This window comes from Vicia villosa, unplaced genomic scaffold, assembly GCF_029867415.1.
Source record: "Vicia villosa cultivar HV-30 ecotype Madison, WI unplaced genomic scaffold, Vvil1.0 ctg.000236F_1_1_3, whole genome shotgun sequence".
In the NCBI taxonomy this organism is placed as follows: Eukaryota; Viridiplantae; Streptophyta; class Magnoliopsida; order Fabales; family Fabaceae; genus Vicia; species Vicia villosa.
The window spans coordinates 254,059-276,544 of NW_026705091.1; the positions used below are offsets into that span (position 1 = coordinate 254,059).

A 22,486-nucleotide genomic window follows, 5' to 3' on the forward strand; every position below is an offset into this window, starting at 1 on the left:
TATTTTATAATATTCTAAACACGTATGAAAAAAATTATTCAAAAATTTAAAATTTTAAGGGTAATTAAACAGTTTTCAAAATTTTAAAAAATAACAGGGACTAAAACTGCATGCATAAAAATTTTATAGGAACTGAAATATGTCATTTTTTTAGTAGGGACTAAAAATGAAATTTGAATTATTTATAGGGTCCAAAAACACACTTAATCCAATTATGAATGAAGATTATCAAAATTTTCATCACTATGAGGAATGTATATTTTCTTGGAAAATAATTGATCATCCAATGTCAACCATGTGAATCTTAACTCATCAATTTGTACACCATTGTTATTGGGAATTCACTTGCATGTAAATAAAGATACTTTGAAAATAAAAAAGCAAATCTTCAAAATATCCTCAATGACACCATAGAATGCACTAGTTGCCAAAATATGATTCTTATTTTTCAAACTAGAGAAATACATGGGTTCGGCCTCAACCATAACCCCACTAATTTGCATTGTAATACGGTTATCTTTTGCTTTTGTATAAAAGGAAAAATTAGAAGTGTCGTATGTCGTCCAAGTTATCACTTTAAATTTTGGCATGTACGATAACCATTTAAATACCTCAGATGCACTATCATTATTAGAAATTCTCTTATTAATCCAACTTATGAATTTCTTGTTATGTTGCATCAACAACCACTTGTCATTCATTCAGAGATATTTTTTCTTTATAATTATTTTGTGAGTAGCTATGTAAGGTTCATCTTCAATATGATTATTCAATATATAGAAATGTGTTTCAAGAACTACATCTCGAGCCATTGACTTAACATTAAACCTTGAATACCTCTACCTCCAAATCTGTCGGTATGATGAGACTTTGAAATTCCTATAGGCTTTGTTTCTGAAAAATAGATTGAACAAAACTCAACCACTTCTTCTGTGATGTACCTTTCAATGATCGAAGTTTCCGGTCGGCAATGATTCTTCGTATATCCTTTTAAAGATCTTCATATCTCTCTCTGTTGAATACATTCATCTTAAATAAACTGGACCAAAAAAATTGATTTATCTGACTAGATAAACAGATAAGTGAAACATAATGTCAAAATGATAGATAAAAATACATCTCCAATTGACACAAGATTATTGCAACCTCAACTTCTAATTCATCTAATTTTTTTAAATCAAGAACATTATTACATATAACATTGAAGAATAAGCACAATCTGGTTATAATTATTCTTACATTTTTTAGAAGGATGTAACATATATCCACTAGTAGAAGTTGTTGCATCAAGACATGACAATCGTGATATTTTAAGCCAATTAACTTGATATCTTCTATTGATACACGTTTTTTGATGTTTGATGAGTAATCTTGGGAAACTTTGATACCATGCAAACACTCGCAAGAACTTTTCTTTTCCTTTTTAGATAGAGTGTGACATGCCGAAGACAATTAAGTTATTTTTCCTCTATTTCTAGATTCAACGGCTGTCGTATACCAATCTCCACTATATATAAACGAGAACTCTTATTATCTTTAGTCTTGCTTGAAATATTTAGAAGTGCTCTTATCAAACTATCACAAACACTTTTCTCCACATGCATCACATCAAGATAATGTCTTACATCGAGGCTAGACTAATATGGAAGATCAAAGAACGCCGATCTCTCTTTCCAAATATTTCTTTCAACGAGACCTTTTTTATTCTTTCCAAAGACAACAGTAAGGTGTTCTTGTCATTGATAAACTTCATCGTCAGTTAAAGGTATAAGAGCAATTTCAAACTCCTGCTATCTGTTAAAAGTCTTCCGTAATCTACAATAAGGATGGTCAGATTTTAGAAATTTTCAATGCCCAAGGTAAACAGTTTTTTTCAAACCCAAACTAGTGAAAACAATTATATTCACATATAGGACACACTTTATGTCCTTTGACACTGTATCCAACCAAATTACCATATGCGGGAAAGTCGTTGATTGTGCAAAATAATATTGCACGCATCTTAAACTTTTCACTAGAATATGCATCATGAACGTCAAGACCTTATTCCACAAAAGTTTTAAATCTTCAATTAATGGACTTAGATAAACATCTATGTCGTTTTCAGGTTGTCTTGGTCCAAAAATCATCATAATTAACAACATATCCTTGCGCTTCTTGCTCAACCAAGAAGATAGGTTGTAAATCGTGAGAAGAACGAGCCACGAAGAATGGTTAGTACTCAAATTATCAAAGGAGCTCATTTCATCTATGACAAGCACAAACCTAAGGTTTCTTGGCTCAAGGCCAAAATTCGGAAACAACGAATCAATTTTCTTCCATTGCAAAGAATCGGCTACATGACAAATATTTCCATCACATTTTCTTTCATCTGCATGCCATCTAATATTCTATGCGTCACTGGCATTAGCAAAAAGTCCCTTGAACCTTGAAATTATTGGTAAGTACCATAACACTTTTGCAAGAGGACGCTTCTTACTAACATTGGCATTATCATCACCATTGTTGTGTTTCAACTTGTAGCGCAACTCACCATATTCCGGATATTGATCCAAATTTTCATACTATTTCCTGTATATTATGCAATTATTAGGACATGCATGTATTTTGATATACTCCAAACCTATTTGACAAAATATCTTCTATTGATTTCATAACAACCATCCGATAAATTATTATTTTTGATAGCATTTATTTCAACAAATCAAGCAACTCTATAAAGCTTTCACCCACCTTTAGTAACATTTATAATTTTACATTAAAAAGTGAATAGTATTTTAATTTTCTTACAAATATCATCAATTAAGCAATTTTTTAATTTATGCTAAGAAAAACTTAAATTATAAAAAATATAGTATAATTTTCTTTTTTCAACATTAAAAATTAGATAAATTAATTCCCAAAATCTCATTAAAATAAGAAATAACTAGATTTCTACATAGCAAGATTTTGACTCAATCTCTTCTATAAGAGACAAATCTTCACCAAGAAGACAAACATTTATATTTTTCAATATTATAATTCCACATGTCATTTTAAACATCATAATCATGTTTAATGCCACTCCTATAGTCATATTCATATCTACAATATAAGAAAGATAGTTGTTCTGGAAAATCCAAAAATGCCCCTCTGCTCATTTGTGAAGCCACGTGGATGCTGTATTACAAAGTCTTGCTCTTTCTATGATGGAGTCCCCTAACTCATTTCTTGCAACAAAACCAAAAAAGCTGCGCTTCATCTTCTCCTCTTTCTACTTCCTTCTTCCCCTTTTCTCCATCCTCATTTTCACCAAACTGCGCTTCATCTTCATCTTTCCATTTTTCACCAAACTGCGCTTCATCTTCACCGTTTGGGGTCTAAATAATCCACATCTGCTGATTCAATGGTATGTTTGATAGTTATTGAGATTTCAATTTTAGGGTTTTCTTTCTTTTTGTATATTTGTTGGAAAAATTCAATATTTTTTGGATTTTGAATCATCGATTTTCTTTGTTTTGTTATATTCATTGGAAAAATGTAATCTTTATGGGTTTTGAATCTCACCTTCCTGCAGCCACCGTATCTACAATAGTTTCGAGCACTTTCATGTCTTAGGGTTTCCAGATCTGACACTTTCATGGCTTAGGATTTGCAGATCCGTCACTTTTTGTTTATGAAATTTCTTCGATTTGTATCGGTTTGTTTGTTGAGTAGTTAGACATTATTGTGTCTTTGGTTTTGTATGTATTTCTGATTTGTATCGGTTTTTATGTTTTGACATTCAGATCTGTAGCGGCATCAACGGGTTACCGACGATTAGTGTGGTGGTGGTGGAAATGGGTTTCCACACAGACAGCGGTAAGCGGGTTGCATATGATTGGAGTGTCGTGTTCATATCTCAGGGTAAATTTCTTTATTTGCTGTTAAATTTGATATGAGAAAGAGTTCTTTCTATGGCTTATTTTGCATTCAACTTCTATTCGTAGTATTAGGAGGACTCATGGCTGAAAGTGCAAAGAAATTGCAGGTATTTTCCTAATAAAAAGAATGGTTAATCTATCATATAAGGAGTAACAAACGCAGCTCGATCATTGATAGGGCTACAGGATCAACGAATTTGACTGACACGGTAAGTAGCTGAATTGATATCTATCAATAGGTTTAATAATTGTGATTTTTCTTAATACTATTTAGATTATTGAACTGGATTTCAGAAACCATATCTTATGAAGCTTAGCGAAGATCAAATGGGCCAACTTCTCTCTGCCTTTTGGATTTAGGCCAACCGAATGTTGAAGCTATAGCTCATTCATTTATATTGACACTAATTGTTTTGCGCATGAAGGTAGTTTATCGTTGCATATCCACACTGATTATTTTGATTATTTTAGTCATTAATTCTGAATATGTATTACTATGTATTGTATGACTCAGATAGAGTTATAAGGTTTAAGGCTTGCTATGGATTGTAGGCTTGCAGCAGAGTTTGATGGTTTATTGTGGGGGTGAGTTGGTGAAGGTATTATGTTATCCTGTTTCTTCTTTCTGCTTAGCAGTTTCTCTATTAAGTGTAACTTTTGGTGTTTTTTTTTTTTGTGATGCCTTGGTTGGATTTGTAGAGCAAGGGTTTATGTCAGGTTTCATGTAATTGCAATTTAGACCTTCTTCAAGGTATTAAATACATGACACTACAATATCATCTTTATTTATCTTTCTTCCATATTAGGAAGAGAGATGGAGATTGTTGTCAACCTTAGCAAATCAGGTGTATAATTACTACGCATAAAGTGATTCTCATGAATTCACTGGATGGTACTGTCGGTCGGTACATGTCACAGTTATGCAATTGGCTCAGGAAATAAAAGTCTGGTAAGGATTCTTCCTTTTTTGCTGTATAATTGTAAAGTTTTTCGATCGAGGTAATTATTGTATAGAATTGCTTACCGTGTTTCTGTTTTTGAATAGATGATCTTCACTTTGAATTTCGGGCACTGGAGTTGGCTCTGTAATTGACATGAATATCTTTAGATACACATGTATTAACTGACCAAAACTGTACTATTTTGGGGTAATTGTATGTTTTTATATTTCAGAATTCTGGTTTCACTGCTTCAAGGTATTGAATCTAACTCCATTGCTATTCCACATTCAACAACCAATTATAACAACAGCAGGATGCAAAACAGATCCAAAATGGAAGTTATAATATAAGCTAAACAGGTAGCCACTTTGTGTATGATTGTATTCATTTATTTGAGAAGCCAAAGTTATTCTTATGCACTTTTTAATTCAGTAGCAGTCTCATTATTCCACTTAGCCGTATCTCTCCTAAACTTTGTTCTATCTTATTTTCATGATAAACTTTTTGCTCATGCTTTAGTGGTTAAATGATTCTAGCAGCATTCGTGATTCTAGCAGCATTGTGTATGAAGTTCTCTATAGGTTTGAGGAATCATTTCCAGTCATTGATGCTCTGTTAGCAATTGCTTTCATAAGCTCAATATAACCTATTGTCATAAGCTCAAATAAACTTTTTCTAACCCCTCTTAGTATTTACCATAACTATTGAAGATGGCTGCAAGAATATATTCTTTCTGATCAAGCGATAGATCCGTGAGATCTCTGCTTTAAGAGTTTAGAGGTAACAAATTTCTGATCGAATCACACATGATAAGAAGGATGTGCTTCCTGCAAACGCAGAAGCGACTATTCTTCGTCTGGTTTTGCATTTATATAATGAAGATGTTATTGTCCGACTAGCCTGTCGAGTAATCATCATTCATCATCTTAGATTTTCCTTAAATTGGATATTCATAGAGAATAACACTGTAAATAATTTACAGTGGTACATACTTCCTGAAAAAATACCCTGAGACGAGTTTTCCCACTGATAGAAATTGAAGGATTTCTTTCCCGCTAAACACACCGATTTTCCTTCATTATCATCAGTACTGTTAAATAGATTTTTATAAATGGAATGTTTTTAATGATTGGCCTGTGATATAATATTGCATTTGTCTTGGTTTTTAAGAAGTGATGATGAGGACTTTCTATGAGACATTGTAAAGTAATTTACGCAACATCTTCTTTCCATAGTTGATACTTACATGGCATCAATAGTGCAGGTTATTTTTCTCCATATTGGGTTCAACACATGCCGATGTACTTCATAACTTAATAAACTCCATTCCAAGGTTATTGAAATCATTAATGACCATCAGTTTTTACTACCTTACTTATGTTATATCACACTTCTGTTATGTAGATTTGATTAGTGGTAATGTATTGTTTTCTGCAGTTGAATGAGGTTTTGGTTCCTAATCCATTCAATAGGCTTCGTGCTGTGTTTCTGTTGGAAGTGAATGGAATCAAAGGTTTCTGTCCTAGATGTTGACATTTAATATGATGGTTTCTTTTTCAATAGCATTTTGTTGTTGACATTTGAAAGGTATTAATCAAAGGTTCCTAATCCATTCAATAACATTCTATTGTTGACATATTAGTTCTTATTTCTCTTATTGTTTGATTATTGTTTATATTGACATATGAAAATTAGTTATTGACTTAAGAAGCTAATATGAGAATGTAGCTTAACTAAGAAATTAATTGTGTCCAAAACAGGAGTTCGTAGTTGCTATGATGAGGGGAAACATGTGGCTGAGGCTTTGATGTTTGATTATCAGAGACAACAAGGAATAAGTGATTCCCGGTCTTCCGTTCCTCTTAATTTCCTCTCATTCTCTGTTAGGTGTAGCCTGTCTCATGGCTGAAATTATGACATATAAGATGAGATTAATATGTATGATTACAATGTAAAATCACAAATCCTAACTTAAAGAGCTCAATCTTTCATTAGTTAGTTTTAATCATTGTAGAGTATTAAACGAGGGATACTTCTTGACTACCGCAGTGCTTTATCATGGGATGAAATATGAACATTATTTCATTCTTTATCATTTCAATGAACAAGGGATACTTCTTGACTACCGGAGTGCTTTACTTTCGACTTGCTTTTCTGTTCTTCCACATTAGTTGAAAGATAATAATTGGAGATTCCAGGCTCATGATATATTTTTAGTATATTTCTGTCTTGCTTCTGTTCTAAGTCAAGATAGGCAGGGGTAGATGTAAACTTCTGCGAAGTGTCTTTTTAGCTTGCAAAGTGTCTTTTTAGCTTGCTGTTTTTCTAGCATCCGTATGTCATATTCTGCTGGGAGTATCGGAGGGAGTTGATGACGATAGCCTATGGCAGTTGATATCGACGGTATGAGCTTTGGTCATAGTATTTCTGTGATATTTTATGCATATGCTTCTACTGTGTTCAGTATGTGTATTGTACAATTTATGGTGTTAAGCCTTTTTTGAATTAGTAAAAGACGGATTATGGTGTTAAAACTATAGATGTATTAAAAAGGACCGACTGTGTGTAGGCGTATTAGTGGCTTATGATGACATTGGTGGCATTGCCTGTCGACGACTTGGAGGTCCTCCTGAACGTTTCTCGTACGGGTAATTGACCTGATTTTAACCATGTTACATGTCGAATTCATACTCAATATCTCTTTTAACTCAAACATTTTTTGTACAGTTGGTTCTCAAGTTCCTCTATATGCAATGTTGATGCTGATATCCAGTCTGGCGTGATTGCGACAGAAAGAGTTTGTCATGATCTTCGATGTTCCGATGTTGTATTATATGAAAGCAAATAATGTTCAAACACTGTCCGTTTATTTATAGTAAAAGAGCAACAGGTATCTCTGACGAAGATTGGTAAAAGAAAACTTAAATTAAGTCTTTTTGCTTCTACTTAGTCTTCTTGCTCTCTGTATAGTTGGGCTCTCTGTATAGTTCATGCTTCTACTGAGTCTTTTTGCTTTTATAGTGCGTGCCAACCAAGTCGTCGTAAGCGTGATCACCGTCACGCTTTTATACTCTTAGATGAACAAAGGCGTAATGTGATAGGGATGTAGGAAAATTAATGATGATTTCATTCCTTCCTATGCAGGAATGCTTCCATGCTTGTGTATATGACTGTGGTTACAAGATATGTTTGGTTTGGTACTGATCATTTTAGTTAACATGTCATATGCATACTACCCCTAAAAAACATATACGCACACAAAACCACCTTGGATGGATGAGGTTCTAAGAAAGGACTATTAGAAAGACAGGATGGAATTATGCTTTTTGAACTACTATATGTTTTCTTCAAAAGTCTACATATTTGTTTAAAAAGGGGAATGAAAGGAACCACATGATGATTGTGATTATTTACTTCTGCTCATTGAAAATTCTTTGCATACATGTATGACTATCATGTGATTGTTTACTCAAGTATTTGTTTTTATGTTTATAGAAATCTACATAATAATGATAGTGCTTGTGACAAACTTTCTTACACTGCTTCTTCTTTCTTGTGATAGACTTACTGTTTGGCAATCTGCATGGAGTACATATTCGATTCTTGATAGTACTGTTAAGGCCAAACTTTCAAGTATTCTTTAATAAATTTCAAGAACACCTTTCCCTACATCCTGTCAGAATAGTAAGCACAAACAATAATACAATAATTAATTACAGGCTTCGGTTCGATAAAGACGTTGTCATGGCAACATTGTGACTGAAAAGCATCAAGGATCGAGATGTAAACATGACGTGAACTTACCGGTTTAATTGGATTTTGCTTATATCTAATAAAGATTGTGGAGGCCCTATAAATCTATGCTTAAAGAGAAGCAAAATGGTTTCTGCTCTCCCTTCAAGGAGTTCTCTTCAAGATGGTTCAAATATTTTGATATGTTATGACAAAGGTTCTATGACTTCCGTGAAACTGATTGTAGTTTTAAAAAATATTATACTCGTGTAGAAAAATAATAAAGATTCTATTGAGACTTCCATATTATATTTGAACTGAATTGGAATTGGTTAATCAATTAGTTTAGTAATCTTTGTATATTGGGAGTTTCATGCTACTTTAAAAGTTGTAAAGCTCAATTGCATAGTTAGTAATGATTTGTGCTTTCATTTTTAATTAGAAATATCACATGCAAAAACTATAACTTTGATTGGAATAGTTTCACCAAAGAAACATAGTAAAATTTATTGAGCTTTTGGTGGAGTTAGACCCTGCAGCATTCCCTTTGCTGTTGATCAATTTGATATTTGATATTAACACGGTTGAAGGAAGACATGGAAGTAGCAGTTTCTATAGTTTGTATTACATAACACAAACAATAATCATGTTCATAAACCAACCAAACTATTGAGGTTTATATTAAGGATTATGTTAGTTGGACTCTCGCTTATGCAATTTTCACACTCTATGTTAATTTCAATTATAGTTTTCTTTTTGTTGGTACTCTAGAGTTTATGCTTATGTACACCCTGAAGGAAACATATTATCTAGCATTGCTCAAGTGTTGGTTGCAGCTAGACACAAGAAACACAAGAAGCTTAGCAGCATAAACCTGTTCTAAATTTAACCTTTGACATTTGCTCAGCAATACTATTAAACTGAGACACTTGGTAATGCAATAACGTACAAAATTTACAAGAGTTTTTGTTAAATTTATAGGCCAATCCTATCCAAGATTTTAATATATTGAAAGAATTATAGACATCGATTTATTATATATTTTAAAAAATATATATTTTATTTTTATTATATTTTTGGAACAAATGAGCGTATCAATTTTCTTTCATATCTTCATATTTATTTTTTCATACAATTTTTATTTAACTATTTTATTCAATTTTCTATGTAAAATAAACCATTTAAAACAAATGAGCGTACCACACTGGTACCCGTGCGAATGCACGGGTATCCCGTTAATATTCAAAATATTGAATATTAACGGGAGCACGGAGTTATTGATTAAAATATTGAATATTAACGGGAGCACGAAGTTACTTATCAATTTTGAATATTATCGGAAACATTAAGTTACTTGATCCAAATTTTGAATATTAACGGGAACACGAAGTTACTGATCAAAATAATAAATATTAACGAGAACACGAAGTTATTGACAAAATATTAAATATTAACGAGAACACGAAGTTACTGATAATTTTTTGAATATTAACATAAACATTAAGTTACTTATAAATTTTTTGAATATTAACGGGAACAAATTTGAAATATTAACGTGAACACGAAGTTATTGATCAAAATAATGAATATTAACAGGAACGCGGAGTTATTGATCTAAATAATGAATATTATCGGGGATATGAAGTTACTGATCAAAATTTGGAATATTAACGGGAACAAATTTGGAATATTAACGGGAATACGAAATTACTGATCAAAATAATGAATATTAGCGGGAAAATGAAGTTACTGATCAAAATATTAAATATTAATGGGAATATGAAGTTAGTGATCAAAATATTAAATATTAACGGTAACCTAAAATTATTGATCAAAATATTAAATATTAACGGAAACATGAAGTTATTGATCAATGGATCAAAATATATTTTTTCTATAAAAAAATAAAATATTGAACAAAATAAGCGTGCCAGAACGGGTACCCGTGCGAATGCACGGGTATCACACTAGTTGCCTCTACAAGACTAGAAAACAACACCTCAAACTTGTAAAAAAACAAATAAATAATAAACAAATAAAAAAGCTTCTATTGTGCTAGAAACACACATGGCACATAAACACAAACACACTCTTTCTCTGTCTTTGATGTTAGAAGCTTTAAATGCTTCACTTTACTCTCTCTGACACTAACCATAAGACATAAAAGAAGCATTGAATCATTACATTTATTCAAACACAATTATTTTATGTTCTTTTTCTCTCTCTCTCTTTCACTCTCTCTCTTCTTTCTCTCTCTCACACACTATTAATGGCTTCTCAACTCCCAATGCTTCCACCCACCAATGTTTTTTCTCTTTAATCTCTTCACTCTTGAGTCCCTTTCGCCGCTTTCCATGGAAATCAAAATCTAGATTAAAAAAAAAATCATTTTTTTATCTCAAAAAAAGTTTAAAAATAATAAAAATCAAATTTTTACCATTTCTTTTGATTTGATTCTTAGTATAAAAGTCCATTGTTGATTGTTCTACTAACTGCTTAGTGTGAACATGTTTTCATTCCTCTTTGAATAGAATGGGTTTTCAAAATTCTCAACAGTGAAAAAGCTGAAAAAAAGTGATTTTCTTCAACTCACTTTACTTTGTTTTTTCCCTTCATTCTCTTCATTCTCACATGGTTTTTGTCTAATCCTTTCTCTTTTGTTTCTTTCTTCTCTTCTCTTTTTGTTTATATCCATTGAGTTTTGGAACTTTCAACCTCAGAAGAAACTTCTCCTCTTACTAGTAATTGCTAAAGGTTAAACCTTTATCAAACTTCATGAAGAAAAACCATTCCTTTTGAAGTTCATAGACACGTTTCATTCTATGATGAATTTGTTGTTTTTCTTCATACTTGTTACAATAATTCCAGTGTTTTCTGTTGATGATCCTGTTTTCAATGATGATATATTGGGCTTAATTGTGTTCAAAGCTGGTTTACAAGACCCTAATCACAAACTATCTTCATGGAATGATGATGATTCCACACCATGCAATTGGGAAGGTGTGAAATGTGATTCTTCAACCAATAGAGTCACTTCTCTTGTTCTTGATGGTTTCTCTCTCTCAGGTCACATTGATAGAGGCTTATTGAGGTTACAGTTTCTTCAAACATTATCACTCAAGGGTAACAATTTCACAGGTTTCATAAACCCTGATCTTCCAAAGCTTGGAGGCTTAGAAGCTGTTGATTTCAGTGATAACAATCTTCAAGGGTCTATTCCTGAGGAGTTTTTTCAGCAATGTGGATCTTTGAAAAATGTGAACTTTGCTGAGAATAATCTCTCAGGTAATGTTCCTGAGTCTATTAGTAGTTGTGCATCTTTGAGGAATGTTAACTTTTCTTGTAATCAAATTCATGGAAAGTTGCCATCTGAGGTTTGGGTTTTGAGAGGTTTACAGTCTTTTGATGTCTCAAATAACTTGCTTGAGGGAGAGATTGTTCCTGAGGGGATTCAGAATCTGTATGATTTGAGGGAATTGAGTTTGAGGAAAAACCGATTTACCGGTCGAATTCCCGAGGAGATTGGTGGTTGTGTAGGTTTGAGATCACTTGATTTGAGTGGTAATTTTCTTTCTGGTGGAATTCCACAATCAATGCAAAGACTTGGTTCATGTAAATCTCTTAGTTTGCAAGGAAATTCATTCACTGGTAATGTTCCTGATTGGATCGGCGAGATGAAAGGTCTCGAAAATTTGGATCTTTCTTCGAATAGATTTTCGGGTTGGATTCCGAAGTCGTTAGGGAAACTAGAAATGCTGCAAAGGTTGAATTTTTCTAGGAATCAGTTGACAGGAAAGTTCCCCGATTCGATGGTAAACTGTACTAATCTTTCGGCTTTCGATATCAGTCGTAATAATTTGGATGGTTATCTTCCGTCGTGGATTTTTACGAAGGGTGATTATCACGGTCTCGAGGTTTTGGATTTGTCTTCCAATGGATTTTCTGGTGGAATTCCATCTGGTATCGGCGGTCTTCGTAGCCTGAAGCTGTTGAATATGTCTTCGAACAAGTTCTATGGTTCTGTTCCGGTTGGTATCGGTGAGCTCAAATCGCTATACATTGTTGATTTGAGTGGTAACAAACTTAATGGAAGCATTCCTTTTGAAATCGAAGGCGCGGTTTTACTTAATGAATTGAGGCTACAGAAGAATTTACTTCGAGGGAGAATCCCAGATCGAATTGCGAAGTGTTCGGCTCTAACATCTTTGTAAGTTCTCTAATTTCATAGCATAGTTGTCTTTTATTTTCATGTTTTGTTCTTTACAAAGTTTCTGTTTGGATAAACAATTTAGTTAAGTGCTTATGTATAAGGTTTTTTATTACAGAAGATGAAATAAAGTCGACGATTTCGTTTGAATTTTGCAGGGTTCTTTCTCACAACAAGCTTACTGGTTCAATTCCTAAGGGCATTGCAAACCTAACGAATCTTCGGCATGTAGATTTGTCGTGGAACAAACTCTCTGGAAGTTTACCGAAGGAGTTAACGAATCTTTCGAATCTCTTATCGTTTAATGTATCCTACAACCACCTTCAAGGCGAGTTACCGGTCGGCGGTTTCTTCAACACCATCTCCTCCTCATCTGTAGCCGGTAACTCATTGTTGTGCGGTTCTGTTGTCAACCACTCCTGTCCATCGGTTCATCCCAAACCGATTGTCTTGAATCCGAATTCTTCTGCTTCCAACTCCAGCATTTCCTCGAAATATCACCGACACAAGATCATACTCAGTATATCTGCTCTTATTGCTATCGGTGCAGCTGCTTTTATTGCCGTTGGTGTCGTCGCTATCACTTTCCTAAACATGCGTGCGCGTTCCTCAATGGCACGTGCTGCTGCTCCGTTTGCGTTCTCCGGTGGCGATGACTATAGCAACTCGCCGGCAAATGATCCGAACTACGGCAAGCTTGTGATGTTTTCCGGTGATGCAGACTTTGCTGATGGAGCTCACAATCTCCTTAACAAAGAAAGTGAAATAGGCCGTGGTGGATTCGGAGTTGTTTACCGCACGTTTCTACGAGACGGGCATGCTGTTGCGATAAAAAAGCTTACAGTCTCGAGTTTGATCAAGTCCCAAGAAGAATTCGAGAAGGAAGTGAAACGGTTTGGGAAGATTCGTCACGATAATCTTCTAGCACTCGAAGGCTACTACTGGACTTCTTCGTTGCAGCTCCTCATTTACAAGTACCAATCAAGCGGTAGTTTGCATAAGCTTCTACACGGCGATAAAGGCGATAAAACCAAAAACGTCTTATCATGGCGACAAAGGTTCAAGATTATTCTCGGCATGGCAAAAGGACTATCACATCTACATGAATCGAACGTAATCCACTACAATCTCAAATCAACCAACGTCCTCTTCGACGTTTCAGACGAACCAAAAATAGGCGATTTCGGCCTGGTGAAGCTCTTACCAATGCTAGACCATTGCGTATTAAGCAGCAAAATCCAAAGCGCGCTAGGATACATGGCACCCGAGTTCGCTTGCCGCACGGTCAAGATAACCGAGAAATGCGACGTGTACGGTTTCGGAATCCTTATATTGGAGATAGTAACAGGTAAAAAGCCTGTGGAGTACATGGAGGATGATGTGGTGGTTCTATGTGACATGGTGAGGGGTGCATTGGAAGAAGGAAAAGTTGAGGAATGTGTTGATGAAAAGCTTTTAGGTAATTTTGCAGCTGAAGAAGCGATTCCTGTGATAAAACTGGGATTGATTTGTGCATCACAAGTTCCATCAAATAGGCCTGATATGAGTGAGGTTATCAATATATTGGAGTTGATTCAGTGTCCTTCAGAAGGACAAGAGGAGTTATTAGAATGAGTTTTGAGAGAAATCAAAGAAACAAACAAACAGCACTTAGTGGAAGTATTGGTGAAGTAGAATCCAGTTTGAAAAAAAAGTGATTATACATTCAATTAAGTCATTTTCATTTTCAACTTATTGTACCTTTTTAAGTTGTTGAATCTTTTTTTGTTTATCTCATGTTGTATTACTGGATTTTTCTTCACCAGTTAGAGTGCTGGTATAATAATATTAATACTAGTATATCTTAAATTCTTAATCATACTTAGCATTTTCTGAATTTTATTAGAGACTTATTATTATTATTATTATTATTATTATTATTATTATTATTATTATTATTATTATTATTATTATTATTATTATTATTTTTATTATTATTATATTTTAATGAAGAATAATGAAAAACTTGCTTTTACTCTTTTCATTTTATATATGGAATGAAACTTGAAAAAGAAAGGAATACAGCTAAGGCTTTGATAAAAATATATGATCCACAACACAACCAAGAATAATGCAGCACAGAAAAAGCTAAAGTGAAAAAAGCACTTATTTGCTTTATTACAATTTTAAACTCAAAGCTAGTGATTTTGTTCCCCTTAGTAAAATGTTCCTCACCAAAGGTGTGACCTAAGATGTAATACTAATACTACATTGATCTCAACTTAATTTGGGACACTGACACATATAAACTTGTTACTCATACACATTTTTCAGAGGTGTCGATGCATGCAATATTAACGTGTTACTCATCAATTTGGGTTAGCAAATTTTTTTAAATAAAAAAGTTTCTTTTTTTGAGTGGATAAATAAAGAAATTGATTAATGCTTGAATGTGAAGTAAATGGTAAAGAAAAAGGTGTAGGAGTGGCATACAAAGTTATGAAATAGGGTTCTTGAACATGATGAAAGCGCATCAAGAGATGTCCTTAAAAGCACCACCAACTAACAACTTTTCCAAATGCCAACATTTGATGCCAATCATGCCATGTTCCACTTCCAACAATGTGCCGTACTAAAAAAAATTACTGTTCTAATTCCAATTTGAAAAGGGAAATAAATTATGTCACACTTTAATCATCAAAATTAATGTTTGATGCAGTGTAGTTTATTGATTTACGTTCACGCTACCTTATAGTAAGATCATAATGTCTACGTGTGAAACAGTAATATCTAGATGTGTCACCTAAACATTATTATTACCATATGGTTTCCAGTTAACAACATTTAACTTAACACACTTGTAGGTTAAGAATTTATTGATTTTTTTTATACTTTAAGCAAAATGTTGTTTGTTAATTTAGTTAGTATTACTTGATAGGTTTTTTCTAGAAATTTAATGGTCAATTTTTTTTAACCGTGAATAAGTGAATAGCGGTGTACACGGATTGAGTTGGATTTTATTTGTCATAATTTGTTATTCGACCGTTCAAATTTCAATGAATTTGATTTATCGTCAACTCAAATTTTTATGGTCAAAATTGACCCAAATAAATTTGTTCATTTATGAGTTATGTTTGGTTGGGTTCGCGGGTTGTAATTCAAATAAAAAGCAATTTTTTGATAACTTTTTTTGTTATAAAAAAGTGTAGCACAATTAAACACAAATTACATTCAATTTTAAAATTCAATGAAATATATTATATAATATTTAATAAAATTCATTCATAAGATAACACTTGATAATGGTATAAAATTACACAAGACACACGTTATTTTCATAAAATACATAAGTTGAAAATGATACAAAAGAAATTAAGAAATAACACTTAGTATTAGAATTAAGTAAATTCGTTGGTCTAATAATATTATTGGTGTTGGATAATTTTTTTTGGCAAACTTCTCGTTAATAGTGGGATACTAATTTTACATTTTTATTTATAATAATAGTAAATAAAAAAAGAAATCATTAGTGTCACATCAACAATTGAGTCAATGGGTTTGCGGATTGAGAAACTCAAACTTGATACTTGAACCAAGAATATATAGGTTGAGTTGGATATACTCGTAAATGAATAAATTCAAGTAATTTAAGAATTAGTTTGATTTAGTTCATCAGATTCGCGGGTCGACCCGCACCCATATAAGTGAGATGTCACACGTTCAAAATTGCGCCACTAAGGGTAAGAATATGTTAGGTCAGACCAAAGCTTAGAAGGATTGAGTCTGACCTAAGATAAATTTTTACGACCTGAGTCTGACTTATGGCATATTTTTTGAAAAATCTGTTTGATCTTTAAAATATATTCCCTCCATTTTAAAATGAGTGTCGTTTTTGTAACACCAGTATAATTTTAATTTAATTTGAATATTAGATTAATAATTATAATTATTATGGATTTTATGAAAATAATGGAAAAATGATGGTTTATGACATTTGGGCCATGTAAGAGATTAGTAAGAAGAGGGGGTGTGGTGTAGTAAAGCCCTTACTAATTTAATATTATTTTTCATAAAATAATTAGAAATGGGAAAGAAGGAACAAAACGTGAAAAGAGAGAAGTTGGAACACGAAGAACGTGAAAGAGGAACAAAGAGGAAGAAACCAAAGATCAAGAAATTTGGCTAAGGTAAGGGGGGACTCTTCCAATTACCATCTCCTATCGTAATTATGGATGATAGTGCATGATTGGTTGTGTTGTTGAGTCAATTTGATTTGTATGTCAGAGTTAGGTTTTTGAGATCCTAGGAATTGATTTAGAATTTGGGTTTTGATGTATGAATTGATATAGGATGATAGTATAATGAGTATACATGAATCCTATGAATAAAAACGTAAAAATGGACTGTTTTAGACTCAAAATCGTGGACTGGTATGAGTAGAAACGAGTGAGAATTGGACTGTTGCGAACCTGCAGAAATTCTGGAAATTACTGGTTTTTCGCGTATGAAACAGTGCCATACGCGTATGAGATGATGCTGATACGCGTATGAGGGGCACTCCCTATGGGCAATACGCGTATATATGATACGCAGATGTCCTGTCCCAAAGACCATGTACTGGTGATTTGCGTATGAGGAGCGTATGAGGATGCCCATACGCGTATGGGGAATTTTTGAGAAGAAATTGATCCTGGTGATACGCGTATGCAAGGCTGATACGCGTATGAGTTGGTTTTTAGGCCATTTTGGATTCTGGTGAAACACGTATGATACGCGTATGAGAAAGGGGCAATACGCGTATGGACTTGGTGATACGCGTATAGTCGCTGTGTGTATTGAATTTCTGTTTTGTGATTTTCTTGAAAGTTCAATGATGTGTAACTTTGATTCGTAGGCCTATTTTGGGTGCAGTTTGAGGATGATAAACCTTGTGATATGATCTTGTGTTTTAATGATGATTTGAATTATATTGAATGATATTAATGTATATATGAACATGCTTTAATAATGATGATGATGATGATTATGATGATGATGATGAAATGAGTATAGGATGATGTTACTCATAGAATGAAGATGATGAAGTATGTTGTATATATGTTTGCATGCATTCATAACCATTTGATGAGGGCTGAATCCTAATGATGAGAGGATTCAGTGAAGGGCAAGATTCCCATTGTGTGGAATCTGTGCTGGCAGGGCCGTATCTGGAGGATGATAGATCGGTTGGTGGATGATTTCCACTGGTGATGTTTGGTACCACATGCATAGAGTCAGTTGCATTCATATGCATGAATTTGATAACATGACTGAATGGATTTCATTGTTATGTTTTGGTGTTATGTGATTGTGTGGATGATAGATTATCTGAATATAGATGAATTGGGTGAACGATATAACTATTGATTTATTGTTATTTGTAATGCAATAATATTTGTTAATCGTGAATGAGACTCACCCTTACACTATATTTTTCAGATTGAGGATAGCGGCTCCGACTCGGTGAGGATTAGCTCATGAGTCGATATATTGTTTAGCGTCGGGTCATGCTCTGATAGGTGTAACACTGGGGGAAACGCTGTCTTTGAGTTTATAATAACTCTGTTTTATTTAATTTATTTTGAGGTTTGAAAGCATTGACGATATAATGCTAGTTTTGATGATTTATTCCGCTGTGTAAAACATGAGATATTTACTCTATGAGTTATGTTAAGATTGTTTCTTCCGTGAATGCATGACGTACGACTGATTATTTTTATTTATATTTAATTGTGACGCCCTTGTGCATGTTACTCTGATTAAATTCTTTAATCGCCACGGGGTTTAGAAGGGTGTTACAGTTTTAGCAAATAAAAAATGTTTTAAAATGAATGTCATTCTCACTTTTCAATATAGTAATGATTGCATTTTTTCCAATTATGACATTTTTGTTTTGTACACTAGTTCCAAAATATTTATAAGATTAATATAGTAAAAGTGTAATGTCATATGACACTATAATTATATTTTTTAATCTGTTTGCAAAAATTTTAAATGCCTCTCAATTTGAAAAGCAGGGAGTACGAAAACAGAACTTCTCACGCGCTCTCTCTCTCTCTCTCATGCTTTTGGTCTTGCTCTAATCTTAGCCATTTATATTGGTTATGCTTCAATCTTGGCCATTCATATAAATATTAATTTTGTTGACTGCATGAGTTAGAATAAAATGAGTGGTTGTAATTGAGCTGGATCATTCAGCCACTGAGAGGATCCATATTCAGGGAATACTCTCTTTGGTTCCTTTTATAAGAGACGTTTCACCTTTTTAGATTTATTAAATGATTAATGTATCTAGAATATAACTAGCCATCTACTCGTGCGATGCACAAAAATATGGTATTTAATTATTTGTACTAATAAAAATTTCATAACATTAATTTATAAGTTGAGTATAAATTGAATATAGTATTTGATTTCCTTTCTATTGAAAAGAAAATAAAATAAAGAAGAGATAAATAAATAGAAAAAATAGAAAAATAATGAACACATAAATAATTGTACAACTAACACCTATTTTGAGTATGTATATTCTTTTTTATTAGTTATTGATTGATTCGATAAAATAATTTTATTATTTTCTATAATAATAATAATAATAATTTAATAAATTTAATAATTTATTTAATAATGATTAATAATGTTAAAGTTTTTAATCAATTAATTAAAATAACAAATTAAATTCATTGTTTTCTATAATACTCCACCCATTTAATCAATTAAATATATTAATATAAATATTTTTATATTAGTTATAATTATTTTAAATTTTTGTATAGTATTCTTTAACTATTAAAGCTAAAACTTAATAAAATAAATAAATAAGTAAAATAAACCATTTATATCTAATGCTTGTGAGACTTTAAAGTGAAAAGTATGTGAAGTTGGAATTAAAGAAAAACAAAATTAATTAAATATTAAGATCAAACATTACTTTTTTATAAAAATTACATACAACTTTTTCAAAAATATACATATTTACAAAAAAGTTATTCATTAAGAATTAAAAAACAATAATAAAATTTGATATAAAAAAACACGAATAAAAGATAATAGTAAACTACAAATATTAAAGAGAGAAAAATAAAAAATAAAAAATATTGTGATGCCAAAGTTAACATATCAAAAAACATAATTAACACTCATATAAAAATTATATATATAGAACATCTTCAACAACATCAATATCTAAAAAAAAAAATATGTCAAAGATATATGTATCTACAAACAAAACATGTCAAAGAATTAAAAAATAAAGATACAATTGAAATAACACTGTTTTATAATTACAAAATTACAATAGAATTTTTTCAACTTACCTAAAAACAAACAAAATTAAAAAATATGCATCAAAATAATCTTTTTAAAGCATTATATGAGGTAGTTAAAGCATTATATGAAGTAGTTTTATTAATTGTTAGTGGATTAGTGGTTTGTTCTATAACAACACGATTCCATTTAATTAATTAGCTAAAATATAAAGAATGTATATTGATTCTCATATTTTCAATTAATAATTAATTATTTATTTATTTACCTTATTAAAATAAATAATTAATTATTAATTTTATTTTAATTTAATTAATTAATAAGTGAGTTAATTTTAGAGGGAATTTTGGAGAAAATTTTTTGATGGAAAGAAGTTATAGAATTATAATTTAGTATGATATATTTCAGATATATTAATTATTTAATAAATTTAGAAAAGTTAAGTGTCTCTTATAAAATTATAAAATGAACTGGATGAAGTATTTAAAATTTATTTCATATTAAGACTTTAAAAAAATGTTCATTTTATTTATAAGACTTTTTATATATTATATGGTATATTTGCTATATACGCCTTCTATAAAATTGTATACGTTTTTTAATAGTCTATAATAATTAGTTTTATAAAAAAAAAAACCTTAAATTTAACATTTTTATCAAACAGGTCATATTAAACTTAAATAAGTCAGATTATAAATCCTATTCTTATTATATGAATCATTGCAGAGGAATGTGTGTGCAAAGCTATCAACTATAATGTCTTGATGGAACTTTTTAATAGTGCAAGAGTGTAATTAACAATAACATGAAGCGTGACACAAAAGTTTGCCATAGCTAGATGATAAATTCAAATAGTTTTAGTAAAATAATGTTTGATTCCACATTCCCAACTGTTGTTTTACTTTTGTGGAGACACAATGAGACCCAACTCGTTGCCTCAATGAGCATGTACAGTGCAAGATGATGAGAAAGTGGAACATTTTGCATCAAAATTTGAACAAACCCACTCTGGCCTTAACTTGGAAGAGTTTTTTAAATTAAGTGTGGAACCATAATAATTATTTGGGTGTCTAATACTATTGCCTTAGCATGCGTCATAGGAAAAAGAGCAAATTAGTGTGACCTACAAGCATATTCGTTCAAAAAAAATTATGTGTGAATTCATTATCATATGCTTTTTAAATGGAGATATATTCCTATATGATCCACCATGTAGTCATTAGGTCATTTTAAAATGACATAATATATTCAGAGTGTCAAACGAGTCTTTGCAAAGGACGATATTCGGAGAATATCAAGTTCGATTCTTGACAGAAACAACGCTTGGTCAGTGCACGTGCCTCCGTAGCACGAGTCGGATTAATCGATCTATTATGTAAGTCGGAGACCGGTGCGAAAGTAAAAAAAAAAAGACATAATATAAATTGTTATAAAATTATAGTACAATAATTTTTAAGTTAATATAATTAAATATAATTAATTAGTATATTTAATATCAAATTTAGATTTTACTCCTGCTTTATCTCAGTTTTTTGATATGAAGAAAGATGAATTTCTACCGATTCCATCTATGTGTCTTTTGAAAATGCATGTTGCCTCTACACAAAATCACGCCATGAATCTGCATGCAACACACTGTCATTAAATTTTGATAGTGTATTCATACCGATGAAGCACGAACATATTGGATTGGATGCAATACGTATCTAATATGATAATATGTTATTAATTGAATAATAAAAGATATGGTATGCTTACAATACATATATAAAAAAATTAAAATTAAATATTTAGTTAAATTATAGTCTAACTAAATCAAACTCATAACAAAAATTTTAGGTTTAATATTCTGTAGAGTTTCGTATACTTATTTTGAGATTTATTTTAATCCCTTAACTTTAAAAATGTTCAGATTATTCTCTTAACTCTTCAAAACATATTATATTGGTCATTTTTGTTTAACTAACGACGGAAAATTCAAAAATTGGTTGCAGAATTCGTCGCTAGTTAGACAAAAAGAACTAACTTAATATATTTTGAAGAGTTTATAGACCAAAATGAATATTTTTTAAGTTAAGAGACTGAAATGAACGCTGACGTTAACATACGGGGCCAAAAAAGATATTAAACCAAAATTTTAACACATTCATATTGCTCAAAAAACATTAAATATAAGATATTGGTGTTATATCAATGTCGTCTCCTCGTTCACTATCATCACTAAATTGAGCGACCTCTAAATTTTGTTCATCAAGAGATAATGATATAACTTCAAGAGTTCCAACACCACCAAAACTTTTCCATGCATCTCTCCATCAATATCCCATATCTTAGTACTCCCTTATTTGTATTCTTCACATTTTCTATCAAAAAACATAAAATTTGTATGTGTTAAATAAGTGACTTCAAGCACAATAGGA

The 22,486-nt window shown here is 31.8% G+C and overlaps 1 protein-coding gene and 2 long non-coding RNA genes across 8 annotated transcripts; all 3 read left to right on the forward strand.

Moving 5' to 3' along the window:
* Positions 1 to 3,164: 3,164 nt before the first annotated feature.
* LOC131625789 (uncharacterized) lies at positions 3,165 to 7,199 on the forward strand. 6 transcript variants are annotated; one of them, XR_009290951.1, is made up of 8 exons: positions 3,165 to 3,388; positions 3,768 to 4,111; positions 4,197 to 4,327; positions 4,417 to 4,987; positions 5,076 to 5,202; positions 6,108 to 6,176; positions 6,281 to 6,430; positions 6,604 to 7,199. It is a non-coding gene; the product is annotated as an uncharacterized LOC131625789 (long non-coding RNA). The 6 variants fall into 6 exon arrangements; XR_009290952.1 differs by having other exon boundaries at positions 4,417 to 4,851; XR_009290949.1 differs by having other exon boundaries at positions 4,417 to 5,202.
* Positions 7,200 to 7,439: 240 nt separating this feature from the next.
* On the forward strand, positions 7,440 to 8,867 carry LOC131625790 (uncharacterized). The gene is made up of 3 exons (XR_009290954.1): positions 7,440 to 7,491; positions 7,571 to 7,733; positions 8,406 to 8,867. It is a non-coding gene; the product is annotated as an uncharacterized LOC131625790 (long non-coding RNA).
* Positions 8,868 to 10,717: 1,850 nt separating this feature from the next.
* LOC131625795 (leucine-rich repeat receptor-like protein kinase PXC2) lies at positions 10,718 to 14,630 on the forward strand. The gene is made up of 2 exons (XM_058896626.1): positions 10,718 to 12,782; positions 12,941 to 14,630. Exons 1-2 carry the CDS (start codon positions 11,398 to 11,400, stop codon positions 14,394 to 14,396), a joined length of 2,841 nt encoding a protein of 946 aa, XP_058752609.1. The 5' UTR covers positions 10,718 to 11,397; the 3' UTR covers positions 14,397 to 14,630.
* The last annotated feature ends 7,856 nt before the right edge of the window (positions 14,631 to 22,486 follow it).